The sequence below is a fragment of the Protopterus annectens genome, chromosome 16.part0, assembly GCF_019279795.1.
Source record: "Protopterus annectens isolate FY-2018-M chromosome 16.part0, PAN1.0, whole genome shotgun sequence".
NCBI lineage: Eukaryota > Metazoa > Chordata > Ceratodontiformes > Protopteridae > Protopterus > Protopterus annectens.
Genome location: NC_056750.1, coordinates 857086941 through 857111446, shown reverse-complemented (window position 1 = coordinate 857111446; position 24506 = coordinate 857086941). Strand labels below are relative to the sequence as shown.

The 24506-nt window shown below is 41.5% G+C and overlaps 1 protein-coding gene across 1 annotated transcript in view; it reads left to right on the top strand.

Moving 5' to 3' along the window:
* Positions 1 to 24506, top strand: part of CHD8 (chromodomain helicase DNA binding protein 8) — a gene marked incomplete in the record, with an annotated part of 4119653 nt that overhangs the window by 1416400 nt on the left and 2678747 nt on the right. The window contains 1 exon segment of the mRNA XM_044057960.1: positions 19038 to 19159. Within this exon segment, the coding sequence (XP_043913895.1) occupies positions 19038 to 19159 (122 nt within the window).

Genomic DNA, 24506 nt, shown 5'->3' with positions numbered 1-24506 from the left:
GTAAAAAGGATTATACTTCAGCAACATTGGCAATCGGGGCTTTAAACTGTCAATTCCATATGCTAAAATATCAATAGTATATCATGGGACTCCTTAAACAAAAAATGATGATGATTTCTGACTGTGTGGAAAATAAAGATTTACAGGATTTATTGCATTCAGCTGAACAAGTTGGAAAACATACTTTGCAATGTGATTTTGATTCTTTAGAGGCCTCTTGCAGGGCTGCTGTTACTGGGTCTGTGCTTAGAAGGCATGCTTGGCTTAAGGAGCAATCTCTGCCTGATCATGTTAAAGCAAAACTGCTGGATGCTCCTTTGCAGCAGGACCGTCTGACAATAAGCGTGAAGAAGTTTGAAAAAAGATGGAAGATAAAGCTAAATCTATGCAAACTGTGAAAGATTTCTTACAAGTACAACCTCCAAAAGTTAGTAGGCACTGGCCTACTAAGAACTGGTCCTTTCCAGCTCCTTCCAGAGCCACTCAAGCCAAACCCAGACACTCCAAAAGCACCAGGTTGCAGTCCCAAGGGACTTTCAGAACTAAGCAATGGGGTGCTTCCACTTCCAAATCTGGAAATAACAAGACACCACCATATGGTAAACAGTCTCAATGACTTTCCTTTAAAATTACCAAGCACTTCCCTCTCAGCCACCCCTTTGGGGGGGAAACTGGCTCTTCATGCAAAAACTGGCAACTTATAACCCAGGACAAATGGGTTTTAAATATAGTGTACTAGGGATACAGATTTCATTTCCACATGTTGCCAACTCCAAACGGATGGCCAGACGTGCCCCCAAATCAGTGGGCAGAGGCTCAGAAACAAGTACTTTCCCTCTTAAACATGGGGGCTATTCAGCTGGTACCAGAAGAGGAAAAGGGACAAGGTTTCCATTCCAGACTTTTCTTGGTACTCAGAAAAGAAAAATCATGGTGTCCAATTCTGGACCTGTCTACTCTAAACACCTTTCTGAACATTTCAAAATTCAAGATGCTGACTCTTCACCAGTTACTTACTATGCTAGGCAAGGATGCCTTGTTGGCAACTCTAGAATTAAGAGGCTTACCTGCATATCCCAGTCAGGGAATCTTGCAGAAGATACCTACGCTTCAAAGCAGGCTACTTGCATTATCAGTTCTCTGCACTGCCCTTTGGCTTGTCTACTGCGCCCAGGGTATTCACAAAGTGCTTGGCTCCAGTTATTGCATTTTGCAGGCAAAGAAATATTCAAATATATCCATACCTGGACGATTGTCTAATTCATGCAGAAAACCAGGCCATTCTTCTAAAACATCTGGCGTTTGTAAAAAGGGTTCTGATTTGTCTAGGGTACACCATAAACGAAAAGAAATCACAACTAGTACCCTCTCAAAAAAATTACATTCCTGGGTGCAAGCTTGAATACAACTGACCAGATGGCTTTCCTTACACCAGAAAAGCAAATTCATTTGGTGACGTACTTCAAACAGGTGACCACAAAAACCCTGCTATCTGCAAGACAAATACTGCAAGCCTTGGGGTTCATGGCCTCCTGCATTCTTCTAATTCCATATGCAAGGAAGAAAGTATGAGGAAACTTCAGTGGTACTTAAAAAGTTTATGGAGTCAACATTGTCACAGCCTGGAAACAGTGATTCCTATCATGCCTTGCCTGCGCCTAGAGCTCCTATGGTGGGCAGAGGCCTGCCACTAAAACAAGGGACTGCCATTCACACCAGCCCCTGCCACCCAAACCCTAACTACAGATATGCATGGGGGGGGGCTCATCTGGCAGGGAAGTGCATTCAGGGTAAATGGAGCCCAAATCAAATGCACCTTCATATCAATCAAAAAGAAATGCTAGCTGTGCAGAATGCACTGAAAGCCTTCAAGGACTACCTTCATCCAGGACAACTAATGGTAAAGACGGACAACACCACAGTTATGTGGTACATAAACAAGCAGGGGGTACACACTCATACCCCCTCTGCAGACTAGCCATGGCATTGTGGAACACGGCCTTGAGCTACCAAGTACAACTACAAGCTCAATTCCTGCCTGGAAAGCTGAATGTTCTGGCAGATGAACTAAGCAGAAATCTCATGGACCTACACGAATGGAAACTGGAACCACGTATTTTGAACATGTTGACACGCAAATGGGGGAGCCCAGACATAGATCTTTTTGCCTCACCCCAGAACTACCAGTTGGACAAATTTTGCACAAGAACTCATCACAAAAAAGCTTGGAAAGTGGATGCTTTGTCCTTCAGCTGGAAAAACCTATCAGTCTATGCCTTTCCACCTCTGTCTCTGCTCTCCAAAGTTCTACCAAAAGTCAAACAGGACAAACCAAAAATTATTTTGATTGCACCAGACTGGCCTCGCTAACACTGGTACCCACTCCTACGCAGTGTGTCACAAATTTCTCAATGACACCTGCCTCAGACATCTTCCTTACTGTCTCAGCAGGAGAACCAAATTCTGCACCCTCAGCTCCAAACATTGAATCTTGCAGCTTGGCTAATCATTTAAATTCCCCCTTAGCATCCCTCAGCAAACCTGTGATGGATGTCATTCTGGAGGCGAGAAGACCTAGTATTAGAAAATATTATACTGACAAATGTGGCTCTTAATCAGTCCATTCATTTGCCAACTTTCTTTCCCAATCCACAGAACAAGGGGGAGCAGATTCTTCATTCATTGGATGTACACAGGCAACTTAGATACTACTTGGACAGGACTAAATCTTACTGCTGGTAGCATTTGCTGCAGGGGCAGAGGGGAAGGCTATTTCAAAACAAACCATTTCTAAATGGATAAGCCATTGTATTAATTTCTGCTATAAGCACCATGGAAAACCTATCCCCAGGGGATCAGATCTCATTCCACCAGGGCTGCATCTAATTCTACAGCCTTTCTCAGAGGTGTTCCTGCCAGGGATATTATAGAAGCTGCTACCTGCAGTTCAGTTCATACTTTCACCAAGCATTATCACTTACCAATTTTCTCTAAATCCAGAGATGGCTTTGCCACTGCTGCTTTGCAGGGCCTTATAGCTTGTCCTAATGCTGTATAAATCCATCCTCCCAACCTTAGCTTTGGGAATCTACCCAAATGTAATGACTGCAACAGTGAAACACGAAGAACATAGTACAGTTGTGTACACTTACCATAAATGTAGATGTTTGAGTGTATTCAATATCTTAGAGAAGAGAGCCGTGCGTCTGGCATTGCAAGCACTTCACAGCTTTCCCCCTCTAGGGATGATTGCGATTCACTCGGACAATATGTCGGTGGTGTGGTACATAAACAAGGAGGGACCGAATCTTACCCCCTCTGCAGAGAAGCCCTTTGAGTATGGGAGTGGGCAGTGTCTTCCCAGCGCTTTCTGGTCGCAACGTACATCCCGGGGAAATCCATCGTGATAGCCGACAGGCTCAGCAGTGATATTTTGATGCCTCATGAGTGGTCTCTGAACACATACATTGCGGAACAGATTTTTCACAAATGGGGTCAGCCTTGCTGCGATCTATTTGCCACCCCTCTCAATGCCAAATGCAGCAGCTACTTTACCCCGATTCCCCCGGAAGGGGTAACACCAAGAGATGCACTCGTTCACGATTGGCCCTTGGGACATCTCTATGCTTTCCCTCCTTTCCGTTTCATATTGAAGGTAATTCAGAAAGCAATATCCTTGGGAAGCAAATGATCCTAATTGCTCATTATTGGCCTCGACAGATTTGGTTACCCTTTCTAAGACCTCATGTAATGGACGAACCATGGACTCTGGACCCAGTGCCAGATTTGCTGACGCACATGTCAGGGGTGTTACATCCCTCTCTCCACACCCTCAATTTGACAGCTTTGTTGCTCCAATTCCATCCCTAGTCAGGCGTCATGATTTCTCTCCTGAGGTTGTACACATTCTGACTTTCTCTCTCAAACCTTCTACCAAGAAAATTTATACCAGTAAATGCAAAAGATTCTCCTTTTGGGCCCGTGAGAGAAACCTTGATCCTTACACAGCTCCCATTTCTGCCATTTTAGACTTCCTCTCTCAGTTATTCCACCAAGGTTCAGCAGCTGCTACTGTTAAAGTACATCTGGCAGCTATTTTTACCTTTCATTTGGCTAATGAACCTAATCTTATGGCTCATAGACTGTGTAAAGCTTTCCTCAAAGGGACCACCTTGTTAAGACCCCTAGTCATGGATCTGGTGGCGCCATGGGCTTTTGAACTTTGTTCTCCATAGACTAACGTTAAGCCCTTTCGAACCTTCAGCAACATGTGACCTTAAGTTCTTATCTTGGAAAACTATATTTTTAGAGGCTATCACTTCTGCAAGAAGGGTCTCTGAACTACAAGCTCTTTCCATTAAGCCCCCTTATTTGGTGTTTCACAAAGATAGGGTCTCCTCACGGACAAACCCTTCTTTTATCCCTAAGGTGTCTTCTCAAGCCAATATTAATCAGTCCATTGAATTACCCGTTTTCTTCCCTAAATTTTCTAACAAGGCAGAGTACAAATTTCACCAACTGGATGTGCATAGACAATTGCGTTTTTATCTGGGCAGAACTAAAGGTTCAGAAGGTCAGATCAATTGTTTCCTTTTCAGATACTAGGAAGGGGCTTCCAGTTTCTCATGTCACATTATCTCACTGGATTTCCAGCTGCATTTCCTTTGTGTCTATTCATCCAGTGGCAACGATCTCCCCTTCAAGGTGAAAGCTCATTCTACCAGGTCTGTATCTACGTCGGTGGCTTTTCAGGCAAAAATTCCAATAGATGATATTTGTGCTGCAGCATCATGGGCTTCACCTCATACATTCATTACTCACTACAAATTGGATATGGCTTCCAGGAACAGGTCTTCCTTTGGTTCCACAGTACTCGAGAGCATTTTCCAGTGAGCCACCCAAGATGATGGTGCTAGGGACGCTGTACCAAGTGTAAGAATGAAAGCGAGATAGGACTACAGAACATAAAGAAGTTATGTACTTATCATAATGTTCGATGTTTGTAGTCCATCTCGCCCTTCATTCTTACAAACCCACCCTCCTGCCCCCTTCCTTGAGGACCTGGGGGTAGAGTGTCTATTGCCTTTTTATTATGTTTGGCCCTTTTGACTTGGTTTATTCTTTCTCTATATGTTTCTGCTTGCAGCAAACAAGGTCTGGGTTATGTTAGTGATGCATTATGGGGTACCTCCTAGCCACGAGCCAACCAGAAGTTTTTGAGCTAGAGTTTGGCCGAGTCGGAGCCAAGGCTTGGCTCTGATCCAGAGTGTAAGAATGAAGGGCGAGGTGGCCTACAAACATCGAACGTTACGGTAAGTACGTAACTTCTTCTTCCTTTCTACTACTCCTCCTTCCTGTTCATCTGGAGCGCCTCCTCCTCCTAAAAAAAAATAAATAAAACTTCTGAGAAGAGCAAGTAGGATTCGAATGTTAAAGGCAAGGAGTCTAAGAAATGATCCTCTGATCGTACTCCTTCCTCTGTTTCTGGTTTGGCTCTAACTGTCAAAGTTTCCAAGTCATCAGATCCATCTGGTTCCTCAGATCTGACATGAGCCTTAAATAAGTCTACAGTGCACCACTCCTCAAGTTACACTCCGGAGCCAGTACCTTCTAGGATCCCTTCTCTGTTCTAACAGGAGTCTCCTTGAAGGGTTTTTAGACCACCCCCAACTTCATCCCAAAGTTCAACTAGGAGCCTGACTGAAGCAGATGTGGACAAGATACTGAGAAAGTTTCTCTGGACCCAGATTCAGGTGAAAGTTTTACTGTCCCACTCTCCCATTGGACCCATGAGCTTACCATTAGCCTAAACTCAGCTGTTTACTTCTCTGATCCAGCCTGTGGTTTTGGAGTCATCGGACCCAAGAGCTCTGAGTGTCTTTGTCTAATTTGAAGGCCTAGCCTTTTTTAACTCTCTCTACATTTCTGATCCAGTCTGCACCTATACTTTCTGAGCTAGGGGGATCTCTGAGACGTAGAGTCCGTGCCAGATCTGGGAGTGGGGGTTGAGTTTGAATCCAGTGTTTTCAGAGCTGTCCCTTCCTCTCAAGCTCTTGGTACTAGACAGCTCCACTCCAACCTCTGAGTCGAGGCAGAATCTGGGTAATGCTCTTATCTGTGCTGGGCAGGTGTCTACAGCTCCTGCCAGAGCAGCCCTCGCTCCTCTCATAGCATCTGCCTTTTAGGTAGTGGAGACATTTACCTTCTCTGTGGACAAGGCATACTTGCCCCAATGCTCTACCCCCCCCCCTCCGCAATTGCATATTCAAACCTAGCAACAGTCCTCATCCAGTACTCTGCTCAGACTTAGGAGTTCTCCCTTGAGCATCCAACTGGGAAGTCTCCCTACAAACACACATGCAAAAGGAGACTGTTAGATTCACCACAGCAATCCTCAACAGAAGATATAGACTTCAGTGAAGGAGAGGGGTCCCCCAGATCACCACTTGAGGATGTCTCCTTCTGTGAAATACTTCTACTTTTGAGGTAGAAGGGTGGTTGGTCTTCCATTCTCCCTTCCCAGGAGGACTCTGTGTGTCTTGATGTGTTTGGAGTTGGCTTAGCTGTATCCAGGGATGGGTGTCTAGTGAGTGAGATGGTGGACCTAATCTTCTGCCAGGCTTGGAAGGATCTAGATGCCATGGAGTCTATCGCAAGAGACTAGATAAGTACCTCATTGCACCAAAGGATTGAGCTCATTGGAGCAACGGTCCCCCAGTAGATGCTATGGTGATAGCAGCAGCCTCCTTAAAGAACTTACTGAACAGAGTTCTTATATCCATCCCTTTAACGGTGTGTCGAGGGCACAGGACAGATTTTGGAAGTGTGTTTATGCATCAGCGAGCTTCGCTGTCTGGCACATATTATGAGATTTGAGGGACTTGATCAGGTGGGTTTCTAGCTTTGTAGAGAACAAGAAAATGGTTTCTTCACAGCTGGCCACAAAACAGTCAGTGTCGAATGCCTGTATGAGGCTGGTTTCTCATGCTTCGTAGGGAGCTTTGAGAGATGCGGGTTCAGTAATTACCATGATATGGCACACCTGGATGTGCCTTTAGTGTCATTTATTATGCTCCCTTTTGATGGATCCACCTTATTCAGCCCAAAGATGAAAGACATTATCTGCTATAGGGATACGTTTCTTTACTCCTCAAAGGACCTTTTCACAAAACCATAGAGAGAGTAGGAAGATGTGGTTCCACAAAGTGCAAGACTCTTCCCAGTACTCCTATGGGGACAGGTACCCTGTAGCAGAGGAGGAAACTCTAATGGTAGAAGTCACCTATATAGTAGAGAAGGCCTGCAAAACCACGGCTTCAGAGTTCTTCTCTGACAAACCCTTCAGTGCTACTGAAAGGTTGCCTGACTGCTGCATCTGGAGGCAGTCGGGGAGTGCTTATCCCTGCACCTGGATGTCTAGATAACCATTATTAAAGATGTTTGTGTGCAGTGGATCATATCCAGAAGTTACTGCATACACTTTTCCCTTCAGCCTCCCAGTCGGCCAGCAAAAATTCCCACTATTCCACCCAGCCAAAAGATCCAAATGGTCCCCACATACCAGCAAGGATTCAGAATTTGTTCAAGGTTTTTTTTGGTTCCATAGAAAAATGGGGACCTGCGGCCTGTCTTTGATCTTAGCAGTTTGAATCAGCTCATCAGACACTCAAAGTTCCAAATAGTCAGGATTCTGTTACACAGGGGCGACTGGATGTGCTTGATTTCCAGGATGCTTTTTAGCACGTCAAAATAGACAGGTGTTCCAGGAGAATACCTGTGCTTCCAGCTGGGATCCAGTCATTATCAGTTCAGAGCCCTTTTTTTTTTGTTCTTACCACAGCCCCCAGGGTGTTGAAGTGCATAGCAGTGGTCACAGCTCACTTGAGATGGCTTGGATTTTGTGCATTTCCATAGTTTGACATTTCGCTCCTGTCTACTCCCACCAAGTCTCTACTCATTCAAGCCTGGGGCTACTTGCTCCAGCTCTCCAACTGGGGCAACACGGTGAACCACTCCAAGTATTGCTTCCCCCCCCCCCCCTTAGAGTTCATTGGTGCTCGTCTGGATACGGTGGCAGATCACAATCTTACCGCAGATGAGAGTAAACATTTTACAGATCATGTGTCTCACATTCTCTCTCTCCCTTCCCCATCTGAAAAGTTGGATCTCAACTCCTTGGATCTAAGGCAACTTCAGTAATTGTAGTACCTCTAACAAGGTGTTGCATGAGGATACTGCAGTGGACGCTTGCAGTGCACTGGTCAGTAACACAACATCCCCTGTCCGCACCGATGCAGATTTTTAAAGATTTGCAGGGAAAACACAGCCTGGTGGATCACAGTAAAAGAAGTTTCTCAGGGCCACCCATTTATTTTTGTACCGTCCAGAGCCACAGCGACTAAGGACGCTTCCCAGCTAGAGTGGATGGGAGGGCATTACTTGGGAATGATGGCCAAGACACTTGGTTTTATTTGGAGGTCACCCTTCACATCAATGTTTTGGTAATGAGGGCAGTTTTGTTAAGAGGTGTAGGCGTTTCAAGATGCTCTCCCTCCATGGATGGTTATCATTCAGATCAACAAGTATGTCTGTAGTTTAGTACATTAGCAATTAGGGGAAATTTGATCCTATTCCCTATGTCGAGAGGCTTTGAGAGTATGGCAAAGGGTGATGTCATCTGACCACTTCCTATTGGCAGCACATATCCCACCAGGGGATGTCCTTTGTGGTAGCTTACAAACTGATTAGGTCCGTCTTACTGCCTCACATGTGGTCTCTCAACCCTATGGTGGTAGAAAAGACTTTTTTGTCAATGGGGCCAGCCATGCTGTGATCTCTTCTCTTCTCCCCTCAACCATAAGTGCAGCAGGTACTTTTCCCTGATCCCACCAGAGGGGGAGTCATTGAGAGAGACACTAATTTGTCATTTGGCCCCCCTGGGCTTCTTTACACATTTCTTCCTATTCCTATAATTCCCAAATTTCTTTATAAAGTGTCTCACTGCAAGAGCTAAGTGTAATGCTCATCATGTTCTTGACAAGTGTGGTTTCCCTTCCTGTGGCCTCATGTAGTACACCCCTTTGGGTGTTGGGTCCATCCCTGAATCTCCTGTCTTATCCATCAGGGATAATTAATCTGGACATTTGGACCCTCAAATTAATTACATGGCTTCGCCACTTTCAAAGTTGGCTAGAGAGTCCAGGCATTCATTCCCAATTCAGCAAATCCTCATTCTCTCAGAAGGATTCTGCTAGGAAGGGAGTATAAGAGCAACTGCGAATGATTCTCCCTTTGGCTTTCCAGACAGAATTAGATGGCTTTTCAGCACCTGTTTGAGCTATCCTAGAATTCTGTCACATGTTCAACAGCAGAGCCTAGTTATTCTACAGTAATGTTCAAACTTGCAGCTATCTCCAATTTTCATTTAGGAGATGACCATTCATCCTTGGGCTCATTTGGATTATGTAAAGCCTTTCTCAAGGGTATCTTTCTTACTTCAACCCTCTAAGGATCCTACCCAAGACCCCCCCCCCAAAACCAGCTGCCAAGGTGCCTATAAAGTTTTTGTCTTGGGAATCTGTTTTTCTGGTTAAAGTCAAATCGGCCAGCTGGATATCAGAACTCCCAGGCTCTTTTCAAGGACACTATATCTGATCTTTCATAAAGGCCAGGATGTCTCTCTGTACTAATCCTTCATTTCTGGTTAAGGTGGCTTTAGAAACTGCTATAAATCAGTCCATCAACCTTCCTGTTTTCTTTCCAAATTTTTCTAACAAAGGAGAATACAGTGGTGTACCTGTTGGATGTTCATAGACAGCTTAGATGGTCTCCACAGAACAAAAGATTTCAGAAAATCAGACCAGCAGTCTCAAAGGTAACTTTGGCCAAATTGCTGATTGAAATTGCATTTCTTCTGTTTGTTAGAAGAAAGGATTGTGACAGTACCTAAACCTCCCAAGGCTCATTTCACCAGATCTGTAGCCACATCCTCTGCTTTTGGGTCTGTTGCTTCCATAGATGACAATTGTGCAGCTGCCACGTGGCCTAATACTCATACCTTTATTACCCATTTCAAATTGGACATTCTGTCTAGATATTGGGCAGTGTTTGGCTCTGTTTTACTCTGGAATATCCTCCTTTGAGGATGAAAAGTCATTGGATACAAAAGTTATATCCTCACCACAGCGATTCATCATGTTATTTTTTCCTTCCTCAGCTTCCTATAATTAAGGCAGAGATCGCCTCTGAGTAGTCTGTATGAAACAGAATAAAGTGACAGTGATTTCAGATGATCCACATAGGACAGATGCTGAAGACCTTGAATTTTCCATGTGAAGAACCTTTGTTGTCTCTCCGATTGCTGCAGGTGCATGGAAAGCTACATACCAAACTGGGCATTGTACGGCATTATTGGCCTGATGAGGGAAGAGTACATGGAGGTTATAACTTTTTTTTTTTCTGGAGACAATGCCATTACTTATGAGCAGTATAGAATGCCCTTGTCACCACAGCGGAGACATGGTGATCAAAGGTAAGGTTTCTGTCAGCCTGTGTGCCCAGGTCTCTCACCACTGAGTGCATACTTAGGGTGTTGCTATTGATGTGGTAGTTATCAGGAACATTACCCTTACCGAAAGGCCATGACTTTGGCACCAGTCATTTGTTTGTGTAATACCCTCTTGTAGGATGTTGACTTAATTTGGAGATTCTGTGACCACTTCCAGTTTGCTATCATCAGCAAACTTTGTCAGCCACAGATCTTTAGTCTCTGCTTGTACTTCAGGGAAACCGATTCCAAACAGTAGAGGTTCCAGGATTCTGATCCCTGTGGAACACCACTGATTACAGGTCTGCTGTTGGAGGTGGATTCCTCTATTTTAACTGTACGGGTTCTATCAGTGAGCCAGTTTACGACCCTCCTAACGATATAAGGGTTGAAATAGATTAACTATGTAAGGGTTGAAATAGATTGCTATGCCTTTCGTTTGTATCTCTCACACAAGCGTACACACACACACACACACACACACACACACACACACACACACACACAAAATTTAGAGCTGCGATACCAACTATCACATTTTTGTAATGTGACAGGAAACTGGTGTACCCAGAGAAAATGCATGTGAACACAACGAGGGCATGTAGACACTACAAAGAAGGCACTCCAGATGATACTCTAACCAGAAATCCTCTTGCTGTGAGAAGAGTGTTACTCATTGCACCTCTCTGCCACTGTACAGTATCCTACAGGCACGTTTGAAAAATGACCGTTCAACTGCAGCTAGTCTTTGGTATGCTAGCAAAAACTAGAGCACATGGATAAAACTGCCGCAGAGACAGAGGACATGCAAACTCCATTCAGAGAGAAACTTGCTTACTCCACTGTGCCAGTGATCACTTGCTTTTAAACCGATTCTGCCCAGACCTCCAGACATAACCAGATGTTCTTCGTCTTCCCTTGCTGCAGTCCTGACAATTGGGTATAGTCCGCGTCCCAGTCGGCCCGAATACCAGAGTATAAGGCTGGCGCCGTCATGGCGCTTAGACTGACGCCAGTACGTCAGGGTACTAATCGCATGACCGGCGTCATTTCCTCAGTCTTTTGCCGCATGGTCCGATGCAGAAGCAGTTTTGAGTGCAGGTTGGCGTTCTGAGATTTTCCGAAACCGGAGTTTCAGACCCGAATACAGAGTTGGCTAACCGTTGGAACATTTTGGTTTTTTCTTGCCTCAGTATTTAAACGGATGTCAGAAAAAGTGAATAACTGTATTTCTTGTGGGAAGCAGATTTTATTTCCACACAATGCCCCCTTTCAGAGGCATGCCAGATGTTCCTCCTCCACAAAGAAAAGAGGCTCACATGCAAATTTCTCAGTTACTCCAGATAGGGGCCATTCAGCCAGTCCCTCTATCAGAAAGGGGCTTCGGATTTTATTCTCGCCTGTTCCTAGTGCCAAAGAAGGGGAACACGTGGAGACCAATTTTGGATTTATCTATCCTCAACACTTATCTGGACATTCCCAAGTTCAAGATGTTGACGTTACAGCAACTGTTACCTCTGCTGGGCAAGGATCACTGGATGGTAACTTTGGATCTCAAGGAAGCTTACCTTCATGTGCCTATAAGGCTAAGTTGCAGAAAGTATCTGCGGTTTCGAACTGGAGATTTTCATTATCAGTTCTCTGCATTGCCCTTTGGCTTATCTACTGCGCCCAGAGTATTCACAAAGGTTCTGGCTCCAGTGATAGCTTACTTCAGGCTTCAAGGCATTCAAATCTATCCTTACTTGGACGACTGCCTGATTCTGGCTCAAGAAAAGGAACACCTTCTACAGCATCTGGAATATGTCATAGCAGTGCTAAGATGCCTAGGGTATTCTGTGAACGAAATAAAGTCCAGTCTAGTACCCTCTCAAGACATGTGCTTTCTGGGTGTGAGACTGAATACAGCAGCCCAGATGGCCTTTTAACCCCGGACAAACAAAAGAGTCTGTCACTTTACTTCCATCAACTATCTCATCAGTCCGTGCTGACTGCAAGGACAGTCCTTCAAGCATTAGGGTTCATGGCATCTTGTATTCTGGTGCTTCCCAATGCCAAACTGCATATGAGGAAGCTGCAATGGTATCTCAAAATGTATGGACACAGCACTGCCAAGATTTGGACACTGTCATTCAAATAATACCTTGCCTTCAAAAGGAATTCTTGTGGTGGGCTCAGGAATGTCACCTAAACAAGGGACTCTCTGTGACCCGGCCAGAGGCGAGTCAGATTTTAACGACAGATGCCTCGGACACTGCTTGGGGAGCTCATCTAAATGGAAAGTGGATACAAGACAAGTGGCCTGCCAGACTACAGCATCTACATATCAACATGAAGGAGATGTTAGCAGTCCAGTTTGCATTGATGGCGTTCAAGGAGTTACTTCTTCCAGGGCAGGTGTTGATTCTGACAGACAACACAACTGTCATGTGGTACATCAACAAGCAAGGGGGAACACATTCTTATCCTCTATGCAGGCAAGCAATGATTTTATGGGAGACTGCGTTAAGCCTGCAACTGACTCTTCAGGCAAGGTTTCTGCCAGGAGCACAGAACTCCCTAGCAGATGTATTAAGCAGACAAATCATGGATCCCCACGAGTGGAAACTGGATCTTCATGTATTTCAGAAATTGACAGTGTCCTGGGAACTCCAGACATAGATCTGTTAAGCTTCTCCACTAAACCACCAGCTGCCAAAGTATTGCACAAAGGGGTTTCATCACACAGCTTGGAAAGTGGATGCTCTGTCTTTCAGTTGGAAAAACCTTCATGTCTATGCCTTTCCACCTCTACCTCTTCTTCCAAAGGTATTACTAAAGGTCAGACAAGACAGGCCAAGGATGATTTTGATAGCTCCAGATTGGCCTCGGCAACACTGGTACCCACTTCTAAGGAGTCTTGTAAAGAAGCCTCCATGGCCTTTACCTCTGATTCCTCATCTGTTATCTCAGAAGGACGGTCATCTGCTCAATGTCAAGCTTCAATCTCTTCATCTCACAGCTTGGCATATTCTGTGTTGAAGCACGGTAGGTCTCAGCTTCCTCAACAAGTTTTAAATGTGATTATGGAAGCTAGAAGGCCTAGTACTAGGAGAGTGTACGCAGAAAAATGGAAGAGATTTTTATTTTGGAGTACAGCAAAGAATTTGGAGATTTCAGAGCCTAATTTGAGTGTGGCTCTTCAATATCTTACTGAATTATTGGACAAAGGTTTGTCCTTCTCTTCCGTAAAGATTCATGCTGCAGCAATTTCAGCTCACTATGATTGTGACCCACCTTTGTTTTCGCATCCTTTGTTCAAGCAGTTTCTCAGAGGGGCAAAGAATATAAGACCCCCACGTAGAGCTCCTACTCCTGCTTGGGATCTCAATTTTGTGTTGGAAAAACTTACTCTACAACCTTTTGAGCCTGCAGCTACTGCTGAATTGAAATATTTGTCATGGAAGACTGCTTTTCTGTTGGCTATTACTTCTGCAAGAAGGGTGTCTGAGTTGCAGGCCCTTATGGCAGTAGAGCCCTTTTGATTTTCCATAAGGACAGGGTATCATTACGTACTAATCCTTCCTTTATGCCTAAGGTGGTTTCTAGTGTGGCTTTAAACCAAACTATTCATTTGCCTACGTTTTTGCAGATCCTCAAAATAAAGGGGAAAAGATTTTGCACACTTTAGATGTACACAGGCAATTGCGTTATTATTTGAGCAGGACTAAAGATTTTAGGCAGTCTCAGCAGTTACTTGTTTCTTTGCTTTGAGTTCACAGGGCAAGCCTGTGTCAAAACAAACTATTTCTAGGTGGATTGGCTTTTGCATTGCATTTTGTTATTCCCATCATGGCAAAGAGGTTCCAGCTGGGATTAGGCCTCATTCCACTAGGGCTACTGCCACTTCAACAGCATTTCTAAGGGGTGGCAACTAAGGATATTCTGGAAGCAGCTACTTGGAGTTCAGTGCATACTTTCTCTAGGCATTATCACCTGCCTATATACTCTAAGTCTAGAGCTGGTTTTGCCACAGCTGTTTTACAAGGCATGTTGTCAGCTCCTGCTACTTTATAATTTGCCAGCCTCCCTTACCTCTGCTTTGGGATTCTACCCAATTGTCAGGACTGCAGCAAGGAAGACGAAGAACATAGTACAGTTTGTACCTACCATAAATGTAGATGTTCGAGGATTCCCTTTGCAGTCCAATCTCCCTCCTTCCCTCTGTGTTTCAGGGTGGTTGTGTAGGTGAGTTTACATGCTTATATTTTTGTATATATTACTGTATATATTGTACATGTTTTTGGTGCAGGTTGTTTTTGGGACTTGTCTTTTTGGGTCTTCTGACATCTGGGGCAAGAAAAGACTGAGGAAATGACGTCGGTCATGCGCATTAGTACCCTGACGTACTGACGTCAGTCTAAGGCGCCATGACCGACGCCAGCCTTCTCTGGTATTCGGGCCGACTGGGACGCGGACTATACCCAATTGTCAGGACTGCAGCAAGGGAATCCTCGAACATCTACATTTATGGTAGGTACAAAACTGTACTTTGTTGTCTACAATACTGGTGTGTGACTGTGGTGGACAGTAAAGGAAATTGTGACTAACTTGTTGCTGTTGGATTCTTTACAGCATCCCCACTTATACAAACACGCACCACACTCAAGTCACTGATGATTTTGTATTAATTTCAGAAAACAAAAATACTCTGTGTGACACTGCTTTTGCCAGATCATATAGGAGAACTATTAGCAAATAGCAGGGTAAATCACTTTTGTCCTCAGACTGCCCAAATTATAGCCATTTTTTTTTGACTGTCCACATCTCAGATATCTTGGATTTAATAACTGCCACAGTAATGTATCACTATTATTTTCACCCAGATAGTGACCTCAGTAACGTATTTCAGCTTTATTTAAATATGCATTTGTCCTGTGTAGGCAGAATATTTCTGGTGCACCTAACATGGTTAATAATTTTTCGTCCAGACAGTACCCATGCCTAGAGCTGTAGTCACTTAACTGTGCATTTTCAATATTAAACTGTAGCAAAAACAAAAAAAAAGATAAAAAATATTAATGGCCACCGTTTCTCGTGTTGTGCCAGATACACATTTGGCAGCTACAGTCACTCCTTGGCAGAGAACTGCTGACAGAGCCAAAAATAATGGGAGGCAGAGCTAAGGCCCCAAATCAGGATAGATTTTAAATGTTGCGGTTGTAAAACTTGTTCTAGCAATTTTCTATTAACATGCATTTCCTGAAAGATGATGTCTGAAACCTGAGTATCTGTCAATGGTTTGCAAAGAAAAAAGGGTAAATATGAGGCAAAATCAGGGACATTCTTTTACATTAGGGGCAGTTTGCATCTTCACACAAATGCAAGTTAGTCTAAGCTGTCCACTTCCTATAATATCTGGTCACTTAGGTTTAAAAAGTGACTGGCTAGTATCCAGATCACCCTACTCTCCATTAGCCCATATTATCTGGTTTCTTTCAGGATTAAATGTTTGCTGATCAGCAGTTCTTCCTGAATTATCTGCACCTCAGCCAACCACAGCCCTTATTCTTGCTTCTGTTTTCATTTAGGCTTGAGATTGTGGTTGGAAGCAAGCTAAAATTACACCATTTTGCATTTAAGTTCCTACAGCTATGACTGTTTTGGAGGTTCCCCTGAAAGATGAAAAAAAATTGAGAGTAGTGCCCTTAGATGATTTGCACCCTAAGTGTCCACCTGATTTACCTAAGTGTATGGCTGGCCATGCCTCCTAAGCATCTGTAGTGGGTGCACAAACTTGTGTTGTTGTAAATGCGAATAGCTTGTTCAGTCATTTATTGGGTTGGAAGTTTGCAGTGCTTTTTGACATGCTTTACCTGTGGGAGGAGCCACTTCATTTCTTTTACAAGGTACTTCTCCATAGTAGATGACCTAATTTGATCTGTGCCACTGCTCTTCCTGTCCTGACATTGCCTGTCTTGTTTCTCTCTATATACCTCCAGGATCTCTTCGAAGCTCCAATCAAAACCTCCTCCAGATCTACAAACCCAAAAGCAAAATAGTTGAAAACCTGTACAGCTGTTCCCCTTCTCAGTCTTGGAGCAAACTTCCTCTAGATATCAGGAACATTAATGACTCACAAAAATTCAAGACTGCTGTCAAAACCTTTCTCAACAGTACTTGGATCTGTCACTGTGAACTACCTTCCATGACTGTTCCACCTACAACTCTCATCCTGTCTCTCACCTATCCCTCTTATTTCCTCTCATGTCTACTCTCTGGCTGTATTTCCCCTACTACTCAACTAGTGAAACCTACAACATACACCTCTCTGAGTTCTGGTTAAGTAAATCACATAGCAGCCATTCTTCCTGACATGTACTTGACCCACAGCTATAGAGATGGTACTGCTCGATTTAGTGGTATAATTTTGTATATAATTGTCTGATATGTGAATAATGTCCGTTTTCTTTATGATATGCTTTTTATGTCTTATATTATTGTGTTTACTGCTCTGTATGTTTGTAATGCTTGTGGAGATTTTCTCCATGGGCCTCCTCTGAAAAACGCCTTTGGCTCGGTTGGTGTAATCCGGTCAACAGATGTTAAATAAATGTTGATCTAAAATGCCACATTCTAGTTCAGTTTAATTCACTAATTCCCATAAAGATAGTTTTGTTTGGCATCTCATGTTTAACAATACCAGGCTTACCTTGGCTCATAGTTTTTGCATTCCCAGTTCCACTGATGTATAGTTCTTTGTTGCATTAGATTTTGCTTTTATATCAGAGCACTTCAGCAGATTGATGTCCTTTTAGCTTTTATCCGTCTACATCATAACCTCTAGCACTGCTAAACCTTGTCGTGTGATCGTCCCTAGTAATGTGGTGGACACATTCAGACATGAAGGTCGCTTATACTGTTGACACTTTGATATGTATTTGTTTGCTTTTTTCCCCGTGGGGTTTTCGTTGCAGTAGTAGTGAATTGCCACTATCTTCTCTAGTGGACTCTATTTGGTATGAACTCTTTGCCATGGTTTGCCTGTCTTGGGTAAACATGTTCACATAGAATCAGCATGTACCCTACATTTATTTATAGAAACATTATTAAAAATCAGCTAATGAGGGTTGCAAAACTGATTACAGATAATATGAAAGTGAAATTCTAGCTAGAAACAATCCAACAATATTTTATAGGAAGAGGCTATAATGCTGAGTGTTTCTAAGATTAAGAATGACTTTGTAAACGAGACACTGACTCTATGCCTGTATTTTATGAAAATTACAACTGAAACAATTCATTAAAAATGCGACCATAGAGACACTCCCGTATGATATGAATACACTTTCAGTAAACCATCTTTTAAGTAGATACTGGCCTCTCTTAAAGGATATTCCAGAATTAAAGAATGACCTAGGTGAGCCACCTTACTTTACAGAAGAAATCCAAATCTAAAGCATAAATTATGCTGCAAGGAGCTCCGTTTTATTAAACATGAAACATACAGATGCAATAAGTGTACAGTGCTCATGTATGTACCCATATACACTGATAAATCCATTCCGTAGACATCCAGTGAATGCTTGAAGCTTGAGAAATTGCAACACTTTTGTTACCTTGTTTACTTGGCTAAATGTTGCAAATGTGAAACGTACTACATTGGAAAGACCAACCATAAGCTCAAAGAAAGAATTGGATAACACACTTCTGATATTAATAGAAATGTTATAACAAACACATTGTAGAAACTGATTGTAAGTACACTTAAATTTATGATTTTGAAGATAATTTTTGAACCACTAAGGGAGTAGCACCATTGTTCTACTGACTGAGCAGGAAGAGTTAAGGTGGATTTTTAGATTTTAAAGGCCATTTGGCTCCAGGATTGAATGAGATGGTTACTTTAAAACCCCATTTAAAGCAACTACATAATGAAATTCACTAATTAAAGTGCATCTCCCATGACATTTCAAGTTTTGTATTTAATTATTGCTTCCGTTAGAACTTTGATATCAGCCTGATGAAGCCTGTATGATGAAAGTGTTTACACTTGCATTTTTATTTAGTGATTTCATTTAATTTACTGATTTTAACTTGTTCAGTTAAATACGGTGTCTTTGTATACATGGTTCCATTCAGTATTGTTGCTTTTGTTATACTTCTTTGGAGTTAACTGGACTTGTCACCGAGCTAATACTGATTTTTCTTGGATAGTTTATAACTTCACTGATATATTAAAGTCCTTTCACCAGATGAGATGAGTTTTTTTTTTTTTGGTTGGGGGGGGACTTCCCCTGCTGAGAAAGAGCAGGATTTCTGTATGCTTGTGTATTTGCTGTATGTCTTCGAGAGCAGTGTGAAAAGCCTGTGACAAAGCCTAAAACAATGAGTTAAGTTTGCAAAGGAGTATTTATAACTGAATTTGATATTCCTTTTAAATGTAAATAAAAAAGCACCATGGAAAAGAGATGGACATGATGACTTACTGCATCCTGCGATTTGTTTCCAGGCTCGTCCTGCAGCTAGTTTGTGGAAGAAGTTCGAACTGTCCAGGCAATACAAGAATGGAAACGAGTTGAGAGAGTACCAGCTGGAGGGCATAAACTGGCTTTTGTTTAACTGGTACAACCGGTGAGTTACTTTACATGTCATTGAGCAGTTTGTATCTTCCTGTGTGTTTTAGGAATAGAAACAACATGGAGGTTTCTGATTCACTTTGTATACCCAGTAAGTTGTGTTCATGTTTGCATTTTGTGTACTTCTTTGGTAGGATTGTGCTGGGATACACACTGCCCGTATTTATCTTGAGCAAACAAAGCTTCTGTCATGTCACTCTGTTTAGTTTTTTTTTTTTTTTTTTCCAGTAAACATCTTTATTAAATTTACACATATTGTAAAGGCAGTCTTACGTTTATATTAATGAAAAACATACAAAATGATATTTTAGTTAGTTTACATCATTGCTCAACCAGCATCTCCGATAGAGCAGTCTGCAGGGACTCCCTAAAGTCTGCCAGGTCATTACACTCACAAAAAAATATGCTCCCAGCCACCTGTTTCTTGCTCGTCACACCTCCAACATTTGCTGTCCACCTGAGGAAAAATTCTTTGGAGTCTGCTCGGGGTATAAAATACCTATGTAAACACTTGAAGGCAAAGATCTTGAATCTTATAGACTGTCACATATTTGGGAGATAAACTCCTATCTTCTGTTGTTAATTTTTTCTTAGTATAGAAATTACTTGCGTACTTGTATTGTTCTGTTGCTTGTTTTTGTACTATTGCTTGTGTTCTGTAGATTGAACTGTACTGTTGTAATTGCTCATTTTTTGTATTGTACTGTACTACTGCCTGGATTGTATTCTGTGGAAAAAATTGTGTTTTTTGTAATACGGTGGAGCTTTACTGCCCAGGTCTCCGCTGAAAATGGGCCCCTGGCCCAGTCTCACACTACCTGGTAAACAAATGTAATTAATAAAAAATAAATAAATAATACAAATATTTCCCCATTGTCTCTGTGAATTGCTTATCCAATCTCTTCCCATTCCTTTCTAAGATCCTCTGATTGATTCTTATAATTATCATGCAATATTTTATATGCTTTACTAATTATTCCTTTACCAGCAGCTTCTGTTCTGGAGTCGATTAAAAACTCTACCACTGCTTGTCTTTCATTTAGGACCCCCCTATTTCTTTCTCTTTGCCTATACTCTGATATCATTCCTTAATAAGGAAGGCAATCTCTAATCTGCAATCTAAATAAATTATTGCGTCTTCCCATTCTATTGCCTTTCCTTTTCTAGTTATTTGCTCCCAATACCTTGGCCAGTTTTCTCCAATAAATTCCAGCCCCCTCTTGCCTATTATGTGTATCCCTAACCACAGTCATCCCTATCGGCAAAATCTTTTCTCCATTCTCGTGCTGGTTTGGTTCTTAGAATACTCCCTGCTATTTTATGAATATAATACTCTGTATGATTTTGGTTGTTCTCTTTGAGTCTGCATCCAAAATCCCAATTTCTCCTTATTTCTTGACCTTCCTCCGTGTTGACATCATCCCTTTCCACTTTGAAATATAGTTTTCTGCCTGTGCTATGTATAAGAGCCTTAATTATATAAGATTAAATAATCATATAATTAATATTAATTATATAATAATAAGAGCTCTAAAATACCCCCTCAAATTAGGTAATCTTAGTCCACCTTGTTCTATTGATAGAATCAGCTCGTCCCACTTGATCCTTGCTGTCTTTCTCCAACAGATAAAATCTTTCAACTCTTTTTTTAATTGCTATCCGCAACTTCTCCAGTTGATAAAATTATGCCTGACCTGTGTATAAGACTAATGGGACTAAAAACATTTTAATGGCTTGTATCGTAGTATCCATATCCATATAATAAAACTTCCAGTTTCTCAGTTTTTGTCTTCTCTTCTGTTTAGTCTCTTTCCACATGTTCTTATCTGCCACCACAGAGTCATTTCTAATCCATGCTCTTAAATACTCATTTTATCATGTCCCCATAAATATGGATATTGTTGGACCAATTCATGTGTGGGTAAATAATTTACCGCTATTGCCTTTATTTTATCTTCATTAATTTTGTATCCCGAGTCGATCTGAAACTATCTTAAAATGTTCCACAACACTGTAATGTCCCTTTCTGGTTTCATCATGTATAAAATATCATCTGCAACTAGAGCCAGCTTTTCCTGACTACCATGCCAGTTATATTCTTGAATTTGAGTCCCTTATTTTCTTTGCCACTGGTTCTAAATGTAATGCAAACAACAAAGGGGAAAGCAGACAACCCTGCCTGGTTCCTCTACTCAAGCAGAATTTATTGGAGAGGACCCCACCCACTTTAATTTGCGCCTCCAATCCCTCATATGTTCTGGTAATCAGCCTTATGATTGTATCAAGGAAAGCAAATGCCTCCATTGCCCTGCTCATGAAGTCCCAGTCTACTCTGTCAAATGCTTTCTCTGTATCAAGACCCACCAATAAAAGGGGTACTTTCTTGCATTCTGCTTCCCTCTGGATCATCAATGTATTGTTAATATTGTCAAATGTTTGCCTCCCCTCCACAAAACCCCACTGATCCATATATATCAATTTTAGTATCAGTTTTGCCATTATTTTAGCCATTATGGACATAAACCCTTTATAATTATGGTTTATTATTGAAATGGGCCTGTATGAAGCTGGATCTGATGGATCTTTACCCTCTTTAGGTATTACCGTTACCACCGTCTTCTTCCAGGATGCTGGTATTTCTTTTCTTAAAATACTGTTAGACAAAACCTTCCAGATCTTTATCAGTTTTTCCCCTCCTAACTTCCACAGGAAAACCATCGATTCCTGGGGACTTTCTTGTAGATTGCTTCTACATAGCCTTTTTTATCTCATCCCTTCCTATCCTAACTGTTAGTAATAGGGCCTCTTCTACCTCTAGCTTTGGCATATTTAATTCTTCCATAAACGTTTCTATTTGTACCTTTTCTCGATTTCCCTTTTTCTCTGCTTTATACACATTTTCATAACATTTCTGAAATATTTCTAATACTTCTACAGCGTCTCTTGTTATCTTCCTTGTTATGGGCTCCCGAAGCTTGGTGACTGCCCTTTCCACTTTTTGTTGCCTGAGTTTTTGTGCTAGAAGTTTTTGTGCTGTAGAATTATCATCAGAAACAGTTGCTTAACAGCAATCTTTCTAAACTCGTGCATATTATCGAGGTAATCCCACATTTTCTGTTTAGCATTCTGCAGTTGCTACTTGTCTTGTTCTGAGAGATCCCCCTGTTTTGCAATACTTTAACATTTGTCAGTCCCTCTAGATAATTCTTGTTACTGTTTAGCCATAACTCCCTTTCTTTTATTTCCAACCTAGTTTTAAACTCCACTTTAATTTTCTCCCACTCCCTAGCTATGTTTTCAGAAGATAATTCTATCTTCTCTAGTAACTCCTGAATTAATTCCACAACACATTTCTTAAATTCCTCTCTTTTCAACTGATAGGTAAGAAAGCACCAGTGTGTCATTTTTATTTAATTATCTTGCATTTTTATTTTAGTTATTATTGGTGCATTATCTGAAATAGTTATTGGGTACGTTTCAAGACCTTCAATTAAATGCACATGTTCCTGTGAGATATATATATACATATATATATATATATATATATATATACATCTATATCTATAGCCTAGCCCAGTTTTTGTATCTCAATGAGCAATATGTAAATTCACTCTAAACTCCTAGTGCTGAATTCACATCTTCGTGCCAAACATTTTCATACATTTCTTTCAAAATCTACCTTCCCTTGTTAGTTTCCCTTCTAGGCACCCCAGACACATCTTCACTGTTACAAACCAAATGCCAGTCTCCATCTATAAGTAATATTCCTTGCAGAAAGCTGATTTTTCTCCCAGAATTTTCTTAAGCTCCATTATAGCAGTTTTTTGGGGGGGGGGGGGTAAATGCATGCCAGTGTAGTCCTCCTCCTCCTCCCTAGCCAGTAGCCCCTTAGTACTATGCATCTTCTATTATCTTTTTTTCGTCTTCTATCACTATTGGAGCTCCTTTTACAATTAATATAAGTATTCCTCTTTTCCTTTGCCCCAAATATTCCGCTGAATAACCATCCTGAAAACCTTTATCAAATTCACATGTTAAGTTCTTTCCAGGTGTCTCCAGTAGCGTAGCTATTTGTACTCTACATTTTTAATATAGTTCACTACTCTTTCTTATATTTATCTGTAAGACTATTTAGATTGAAAGACATTACAGAAAGCATCATTTTCTTGTATAGTTATTACCACCTTTTATATACAAGTGCTCTTTTGCTAAATGTGTAGTTCCAACTTTTATGTTACATGTATATACTGTTTGGCAGGTTGGTCTTTTATACAGATGTTTCATGTCACATCCATTTGCGCCTGTGTCACATCTTGCATAACTTTTGTTTTTTTGAAAGCCTCAAACAGAACAACCAACTTCCTAAAACCTATGAACTTCACAATAACACGCAAAACTATGTACATCTTCAAGTGTTGAAGTTTTTGCTTCCTAATAAGAACACAGAACTTAAGTTGATAGCTACACAGACAGGCTAAAGTTAACCAAAAAGAAAGGTTAGTCATGCTAAGAAGCATTGGGTACAGCCTGTCCTATTAGTAAGTGCTATTTGATTTTTTTTTACATCTATATAACTCTCCCAGTTGAGAAAAACACTTGATGCTTTCAGTAAACACTTTCTTCAAGCCGTTTTTCTTTATCAAAGTATCTTCTAGTGACATGCAAACCAGACACAAAACTGCTAAGGGTACCTTCTTTATCACAAAAAAAAAAAAAAAAGCCTTATGATATTCAATATTCTTTTTCATTTACGTGCTTTGTAATAAACTTGTTGCTGGATAATGCCAAGAGTTTTCACTCCGTTTTCCCTATGCAAGCATGGGAAAAAGCACCCTGATTTTTCTTTTGTCTCTTAACCAGACCCTTCCACTCTTCCCCTCATCTCCTCACCTCCTCATTCTTTTTTTCGTTGCACTGCCTCCATTACTCAAAACTGGACCAAGAAAAGCAGAGAAGTGTGAACAAGAAAAAAACAAAAGCACGTGTTTATATTGGTATCCCCATTGCATTTAAAAAACCCAACAAAACTTTACTTCAAGTCTAACTGGTTTTGTATCATCTTGAAAGCTTTGCGACGGTATTTCCTTTTACGCATTCTAGACTGGATACTATGTGTGACTGTATTTCCTTATACTCATTCTAGGCTGGATACTATGTGTGACTGTATTTCCTTTTACTTATTCTAGGTTGGATACTATGTGCGACGGTATTTCCTTATACTCATTCTAGACTGGATACTATGTGCGACGGTATTTCCTTATACTCATTCTAGGCTGGATACTATGTGCGTCTATGTGCGATGGTATTTCCTTATACTCATTCTAGACTGGATACTATGTGCG